The following is an 8,595-nucleotide window of genomic DNA, read 5'->3' as shown; positions in this document are numbered from 1 at the left end:
CCACAACTATTTTGTAATAACCAATGCTGACTTCAGTTATAACATATACAAAGAGGCTCCAGCCAAACAGAACGCAAACCTTTATGACAAATGTATGGCTTTATCTGGTTCCAAACTCTTGTCAGCAACCCAGGTTTTAAACGGCTGTATGGCGCATTGGAAACCAAATTTGCAAGGCACTGAAACACACAAAAGAACATACATGGAGTGGTGGTTACAATGTCAGCCTGGCCTCCAACAGATTTGTTTCTACATTTGCAGTTTAGGTCATTTAGACAGCTAATTATCTGAGGGCACCTGAAAACAAATGCCCCAATTATCTGCTGTTCGAAAACTGGTTACAAACTTGGCTCCTAAGAACAAGTATTTAACTGCTGTGACCTGGCATAAAGACCAAGGAATTTCAGTAGCCCATGGAAAGCTTTTTTTGCCAATTTGGATTCCAGTTTTAAAGCCAATGTGAGTCTTCAGAGTCATTTCATAGGTTCATTCAGCTCCAAAAGGACTACACGAAAGAGATGCAGGAACAAGAGAATTGAGCTGAAGAGAAAAGAAACCCCAGGACTCTGTTGGAAGACTCAGTCAATGAAGCCTTGTGAGATGACAACAGTCTATTTCCCACCTCCACCTTAGTCCTCAACAGCTACAATAAATTCTGTGCAATCTTTCTTCCAGACCTAGAGACCAATATCATCTTTTGGGCAGCGTTTGAAACATTTACAGTACAGTTACCTTGACTATTTGTGTCAGCGTTTGAGAAGAGGATTCTGCCACCAGGGCTAGCAGCAGGCAGCGGTGCAGCTCCCGGATGCTAGAAGCAATAGTTACAGAGAAGGGAGTAAAAGCTCTCTTGTGATCATTAGCATCTTCAGCAACAGAAAGAAACTGCTTAGAACCTTCCAGGATGGCTGAGAGAACTTGAAGAGCACAGGCACGGGTCTGAAATGATAAAACATTTCTGTTACCCACTTTTAACACCTTTGAGCTGATGGAGAATTTTAAAATTTATGAAAGTCTCCTTCTCCAGCAACAGCAAATTCAACTCCAACTATCTTTTCTCATAACTTTAAGCAGTATACAACCAATCCTTTGTTTCCTTAACCAACACATCCTCTTTTATTTCTTGCGGTACAGTGACCAAGCAACACATATAGAGTATCCAACATACTTACTGAAGGCCAGAGAAGACAACTCTTAAGATAAATATTGGAAAAATACAATGCTTTTTCTATTCAGAACTGCCTCACCTTTGGAGAAGGGTCCTTTAAAGCAATAGTCATCAAGGACACTGACTGGGGGCTGCCAATACCAGGTGCATCAGGAACAAACGCTGACCAGTAGCCATAAAGAACTCTCTTTTCTATTGATTTTATAGCAGAGAGGAAACAGGCTAGAGCCCCCTGACGAACATTGGCTTGATAAGATCTTCAAAACAAACAAAAAGATTAATGAAATAGCAGCAGTGAAAAGCAATGGACTTAGCCTCTTTCACTTATATTAGTGGCTAGCTGTGAGAAGACATTTTTTAGACCAGTAACAGGAAGAGAAAGAACAAATTTACTTTCAAACCAGTACAAATTACTGCCTTCCAATTTTCTTGTATCACCACATAAATCAAAAGGAAAAGTGATTTCCTCAACAGTTTTGATTAAGAACAAAGCGCTAGGATCCAGTGGAAGTGCAAGAGTCTGTACACATCTAAAATGTGTGCCAGGTCTGCAAGTATGCTTTAACATAATACACGAGCTTAAATTGTTATGAACAACGGTACACTCTGCTACCATGCTTTATGTTTACATGAACAACAATCACCTCATTTTGCTCTGTATTCCACCTTCAGCGTCCGAATATTCCGACTCACTGCTGCTGATTCTTTTCCAACTGGTACAATGTGAAGACAAGCGATCCTTTCCAGCAGGCACGTATGCAACATCTGATGCAGGAGTCCGAGGATCCGAATAAGGACTGCTCTGCACATCCCCCAAGTGTAATTTCAGCATGTCGGCTCCAAGGACTGATTCATTTCCTGCATCACCCAAATCTTCTCTTCTTTCTTCCCCAAACTCTCCCTTCTTTTGTTTCCCTTTGGACTTTTTTCTTCGATTCTGTTTTAAGACAAAAAAATAGATATTTTCTTTTTAAATCATTTGAAATAATATCTAGAAAGATGTGCGAACATTTTATAGTTATAAATCTTTTACTAAGGGAAAAAGGTCTCATCTGAAAACAAAACTAATTGCTAATCCAGAATAAAAGCAGAGCTTAATATAATAAATCATGCCCTCTGTATAGTACATCAATATCAAATTATACAAATTTCTAAATGAGTTTTTAGATGAGATTTAGTTTAACCAAGAGTTATCACAGCTGTTTAGCATTCTTCTGATGCAACAATACTGCACATAAGTGCAATTATATGTATGTGCAATACTGTACATACAGAAACAGTCACTTCTTTGGTAGCTGGGAGTTTGCAAACTCTGCTTATTAGTAGCAACAGTAACATCAGTATAGTAATACACCTTAGTGTAAGTAAGCAGTTTATACCTGAATAGCCTCAGAAATTAAGCTTTGGCCTCTTCACCAGTAAAGCAAAAGATTTCCAAGAAAACTTTTAGTTAAAAATCGTATTTCACACAAAAGTGATTAAAGAGGAGGAACAGTAAATACTTCTGTAGTTCTTTTAGATTTACAGTAGGTATTTAACATCTAAAAAGAAACAAGTCAACATGACTGTACAACTTTATTTTCTCTAATGTCTGTCAGATAATCGGTAATCCAAAATGTTTACAGGGTTAAAAAATAACTTGTAGAAGGATTAAGCAGAAGACACGGGGGAGGGGGGAGGAAATCAGCCTCTAAATGAACTTGACTTCCTTAAGAAAGAGTCAAACGATTGTGCAAGTGTTAGGACAGAAAACGTAACTTATAAAATAAAAAGCTTTGGCTACTCTGCACGCGCCAATCCCATGTCTGCAGGCCAAGAATTCTTGGCTATAGATGAATAACTGATGCACACAGCTTAACTCAGGAAAACCAATCTCTGCAGAGCCGTTTGTTCTCGTCCTCTGAGTTTACAAAGCGATTTTACTCAGAGCAGAGATCTATAATCAATACCTTTAAAGCAAAGAACGTGAAATGTATCGCATGCTCAGAACACAAAGAGCCTGTTAGCCACTAATATCACGTCAGGTGTGCAACGAACACGCGCACAATGAGCATGCAGCAGAATCAGTATAATTTCAGCTTACCCCTGTCTGCTTAAAGGCGGCTGGTTCCGATTGTTCCTGTTTGACGGGGGACCTTTTATCATACTGAGGTAATGGAGCCGGGTACAAGGCTGCAGGCACTTCTATGCTCAGTCCCGGCAGTCCATGAAACATACATTTCTAGAACAGTAACAAAAACATTAGCATACTTTTCCTTTTTTGATGCATAAAGATTTATTGTGTATTTACTCAGGTGTTCCATCAATTTTCAGTGGGGCTTGTGATCCTTCCCCCAGGTCTTGTCTCTCCCCATGCTATGTAACAGCTATGCAACATCTGAAATTCAACTATCTCTAGAAGGATTTTAAGTAGGCCCCCCAAAAAATAAGCCTCCCATCTTTCTCTCACATTCTTTTGTGGGAAGTGCAGTTAAGATGCTGTGAGAGAAACTCAGTGTCTTTTTCTTTATATCTCACCATATTTCCCCCCACGCTCAGGCTTCTCTGCTCCCTCTTTCTTGTCTTCCCCTACTGTTTCCCACTTAACAAGCATCTGGAACATGCACCTTCCAGTGTCTGCCTCTTTCTCAACGTGGATTTAAGTATTTACCTTTAATACTGCAAGAAGAGATCCAATTTGGTCTGTTTGCATTAGTTTCATCTTCCCACCATTGAGAAGCGACTGGATACCTTTCAGTGCGTTTTGCAGTAACTGAAAACCGAAACACAGAATTACTTACTTTTCCCTCCCAAAACATTGGAGGTTCACATCTTTCAAGTGACCTTCTAGGCAATTAAGGTTTTGCTCAACATAATTATTGGGACAGTTACTTCTGTTTATTAAAAAAAAAAAAAAAAAAGACTAAGCAAAATCTCCGTTGACAATATTCCAAATTTCATATATTCCAAATTCCAATATTCCAGCAGTACAATCTCTTAATTAGAGTATTCTAGACAATTAGACTCACACTTACCATGCAAAAAGTGATGTCATCTACATCAGAGGTTTTTGAAGACTGCAGAACACTTAGAAAAGTTTGAAAACAGACGCTTCTGTAGGACTCATCCAAGTATGGCTGTCCAGGCACACTAAAATTAAAGCAGGAGGAGACAAATGGTTGGTTTAGTCTGTCCCACAGCTTTATAAAGTTACACAAACTCAGATCCAAGCCCTCTGCTAGACTGAAGAGCACAGCCCCAGATGGATGGATGGCTCTTTGAAAGGGATCAGCTCTACCACTACAAAGAACAAAAGGAAACCTGCACAAAGAGCTAGTACAATCATACCACACCTTACACTTACTCTGCTTCCGTGGCCACCTTCTCAATTACAATGACTCTCCAAGCATAGCTTAACAAGCTGTCATGCTTATAAATGCTTTTTAGGCAAAATTTGGCATTGAAAAGGACCTGGAATGACTTTTACCATTTCCCTAGTTTCCATGAAATCTGGGCATCCTTAACATGCTGAAACATTTTCATATCCACTTGACTTACTGCATGAAGAGAGAGGGCAACTGCATCACTTCATCTTTGCTACCTTGAGCACCAGTTAGTAAGAGCTGGCCATTGTTGCAGTGGTTTTAGAGTCATTAAACAAATTCTTTTCTAATGGATTCCTAAGCACCTGGTTCCAACAGATTTAATTACTTCAAGCCATCAATGCATGTCTGATAATACTCACAGTAAAACTCTAATATTGCAAGTGATTTTCCTGAAATTAGAATCAGAGAACAGTTGAGGTTGAAAGGGACCTCTGGAGATCATCTAGTCCAACCCCCCTGGGGTTGGATCAGGGGGTCAATCAGAGCAGGTTGCCAGGGACTGTGTCCAGTCGGGTTTTGAACATCTCCAAGGATGGAGACTCCACGGCCTCTCTGGGCAACTGGTTCCAGTGTTAATAATCTTTACTCCCCCCCCCCCCTTATGTTTAGTAGGAATTTCCTGTATTTCAGTTCGTGCCCATTGCCTTTTCTCCCTCACTGGGCACCACTGAGAGCAGTCTGGCTCTGTCGTCTTCATTCCCTGCCATCATGTATTTATACACATTGCAAGATCCTCGCTGAGCCTTCTCTTCTCCAGGCTAAACAATTCCAACTCCCCACGTAGAAAAATCATGGTTGCGTTTATTTACATTAAGTAGTTCTTCAGACTTCATCTATAAGTGCTGAAATTCCAAACTTTTGTGTTTGGGTTTTTTAAAAAAAAAAAAAAAAACAAAAAAAACCAAAACAACAAAACCAAGCCATCTGTTCAGGGGAACGATTAACAAAAAAACCTCTTTACAGCAAATCTAAATATCTATTGCTTTTATTAATTGCTTACTTGCCCACAGAGTCTGGTTAGTCAAAATTCTTCCCATATAGCAGCTAACAAAGATTTGACATTGCTGTGGCATCAGCATATTTACATGTAAAATGGAAAAATGGATAAATTGCAAAAGAATAACTGACAATCACTATAAAAACTTGTAGCTGACCATTTCTTATGCAAAATTAACCCAAAGAATCACTGCAGGGACCAGACAGCACAACACTTTTTCTTTTCTTCCCTAAACCAATCTCCATAATATTATTTCTGGAGACTGAGAGTTTATGGCTTTATCCACAGATGATACGTTATCTTGGAGCACTAAAGTTTTACATTTCAAATTCATGCATATACACCTTACTGGTCCTGAATTTGCTGTTCCTAGCACAGACAGAGCAGACCAGCTGTCCGTGCTGTCAGATGCACGTCTTCTAAAGCATCCACTCCACCACCTGCAAAGGCTTTTATGCACCTGAGACACAGGTTTGCCATGCTGCGTACTGCTGCCCTCCTGAGTTCCACGTCTGGCTGAGTAGAATCGCTGAACTGCACCAAAAGCCCAGTCTTGCCCAGCAAATCCGGGAGATACTAAAACAAACCACCAAAAGTCATTAGGGGCCAGCGCTCTTCCCTCAGCCTCCTGGTTCTTCTGTTTGGTAGCTAAACATATCTATGCTACAAAAGATTTGTCAGCTGCAATTTCAGATTCCATAGACAGATTATGTTTATAAAAAATGACATGAAAATATTAGTTTCCAAAGTTCTCTTATTTTGTATTATAAAAGTATCAAGCATGAGCATAGTTCAGACTGAGTCCCAATTTATGCCTTCTTCCCAGACTCTGCTGGTTTTGGCTGGGGTAGAGTTAATTTTCTCCACAGTAGCTAGTACGGGGCTATGGTTTGGATTTGTGCTGAAAACAGTGCTGATAACAGAGGGATGTTTTAGTTACTGCTGCGCAGCGCTCACACTGAGTCAAGGCCTTTCCTGCTCCTCACCCACCCCACCAGCAGCAGGCTGGGGGGGCACAAGAAGTTGGGAGGGGACACAGCCAGGACAGCTGACCCCAACTGACCCAAGGGATGTTCCGCACCGTATGGCGTCATGCCCAGCATATAAAGCTGGGGGAAGAAGGAGGAAGGGGGGACGTTCGGGGTGATGGCGTTTGTCTTCCCAAGTCACCGTTAGGCATGATGGAGCCCTGCTGTCCTGGAGATGGCTGAACACCTGCCTGCCCATGGGAAGCAGTGAGTGAATTCCTTGTTTTGCTTTGCTTGCATGTGGGGCTTTTGCTTTACCTGTTAAACTGTTTTTATCTCAACCCACGAGTTTTCTCACTTTTACCCTTCCGATTCTCTCCCCCATCCCACCAGGGGGGGAGTGAGGGAGTGGCTGTGTGGGGCTTAGTTGCCGGCTGGGGTTAAACCACAACATCAGACATAAAGCTAAGTTAGTAACAACTGCTGTACCAAACTGCTGCAGTTATATAGGCTACAAACCCACACAAGCTGGCAGCTCCGAAACTGCTAGCATCACCACCCCGCGCTTCAGCCCAACAGCAGAAACTGCTCTGCAAGCTGCCAAGAGCTGGTGACAGCAGGGGAAATCCAACGTATCAAACACTATCAGTCACACTGCAGCAACAAGGAGCTTCGTACAAACCTCAGGATCGATACCTGATAGTTTCCAGTTTGAAACGGCTTTGAGCCCACCGCACACTAAAGACCCGATCTGGTTACAGGATAAATTTCAGGATCCTCAATGGAGCCTGCTGAGCAACGTGCAATTTGAAGCTCCCCGCGTTCTTCCTGCCTGATACACAGGCATACCTGGGCGGTTAGTCTGCAGACTAAGCCTGGTGCCCGTCTTTAATAGTGTGCCTTTGGCTCAAGCCAGGTAATAGGTGGTCTCTACAGCTGCAGCCTGCAGGTATACAGGTATTCGGCATGGGAAGAATCTCGTTATCTACTGATTATTAGTACACACACCTATCACATCTGAAATTCAACTTTTCCACAAACATCCGTCACTATTTAAATGGGATTATTCTTAACATAAAAGGTGGTGATTTGAGAACGTGATACTTTTTTATTCTTTCTTTTTGGGGAAAAAAAAAAAGAAAGTAGAAACAGCAAAAGGGTGCAAATATTTTTATGCTTACTTTCTCTTAGCTTGTAAACTCACCTTCTGACATTTAGGTCCATTATTGTAAACAAGAGCTGCTAAGGCTTGCAGAATTTCAACATGTGTCCAAGAGCTGCACTGCTTAAGAGCAGAAATGCAGTAGGAGAGAAGAAAATTCAAGTTCTGTTCATCAACCATCACCTGTCGTAACAGAAAAGGACTGTGGTTAAGAAAACATCATCGTGTACTGCTGGAGACAATATACCCAGATATATCGATTACAGACTCAGGTGATCTGGCTGTTAAAATTACACACCATCACAGAATCAGCCAACACTTAAGAAATGGATAAATCAAGACTAGTGTCTATAACCAAGAGTATTTCCGATGGTGTATTGCTTCTGACTGAGAGCTGGTTTTACATGAGGAACCATGCTAGAGCCACAAATCAGAACCTCAGCTAAGAATAAATAAGCAATACAGTGGAAATCCAAGAAACTCTGCATGAAGGTGGGCTCCATAGCCCCATAAAAAGAGACAGAAGGCCTCCCTGGCTTAGTGGGGGACCAGGGAGCCAGCACACAGGAAAAGGAGGGACAAAGCCAAACTTTCCGTACCTGAAATCTGTTAAGTAGGTGATGGATAAGCTGACAAACTTTGCTGACAAGATGTTCCTGATCGAGGTGAACCAGCTGACAGGCTTGGACAAGCAGAGCACAAACATCCTGGGAAAGAAAGCCTTAGTTTATTATTTAGAGACTACAAAGCTAGGGTGGAAACCACATCATCAGCTAAGACTTTGATCACACAACCAGATCTGCGCGTGGATACCACTAACATCAATACACACGGGTAATGTAACGAAACTAATGAAGCTCCAGCTAGTGAGCTTCCCCTCAGCTACCTACAGACCTTCATCCCGATGCAGGAGTATGCTGACACGGATTCAAGTT

The 8,595-nt window shown here is 41.6% G+C and overlaps 1 protein-coding gene across 1 annotated transcript in view; it reads right to left on the bottom strand.

Annotated features, from left to right (window-relative positions):
* The window catches only part of HEATR6 (HEAT repeat containing 6), a 17,667-nt gene extending 9,320 nt beyond the window's left edge, over positions 1 to 8,347 (bottom strand). Inside the window, exons 1-10 of the mRNA XM_009329098.1 lie at positions 8,260 to 8,347; positions 7,703 to 7,843; positions 5,991 to 6,106; positions 4,183 to 4,297; positions 3,819 to 3,920; positions 3,252 to 3,389; positions 1,813 to 2,105; positions 1,248 to 1,425; positions 733 to 939; positions 80 to 179 (exon numbers count right to left, since the gene is read on the bottom strand). Coding sequence (XP_009327373.1) covers positions 80 to 179; positions 733 to 939; positions 1,248 to 1,425; positions 1,813 to 2,105; positions 3,252 to 3,389; positions 3,819 to 3,920; positions 4,183 to 4,297; positions 5,991 to 6,106; positions 7,703 to 7,840 — 1,387 coding nt within the window. The 5' untranslated portion in view covers positions 7,841 to 7,843; positions 8,260 to 8,347. The remainder of the gene's footprint in view (positions 1 to 79; positions 180 to 732; positions 940 to 1,247; positions 1,426 to 1,812; positions 2,106 to 3,251; positions 3,390 to 3,818; positions 3,921 to 4,182; positions 4,298 to 5,990; positions 6,107 to 7,702; positions 7,844 to 8,259) is intronic.
* Positions 8,348 to 8,595: the final 248 nt, after the last annotated feature.

The sequence above is a fragment of the Pygoscelis adeliae genome, unplaced genomic scaffold (assembly GCF_000699105.1).
Source record: "Pygoscelis adeliae isolate BGI_AS28 unplaced genomic scaffold, ASM69910v1 Scaffold427, whole genome shotgun sequence".
Classification (NCBI taxonomy): Eukaryota; Metazoa; Chordata; class Aves; order Sphenisciformes; family Spheniscidae; genus Pygoscelis; species Pygoscelis adeliae.
The sequence above is the reverse complement of the archived record's forward strand: the minus strand, read 5'-3'. Positions and strand labels throughout refer to the sequence as shown.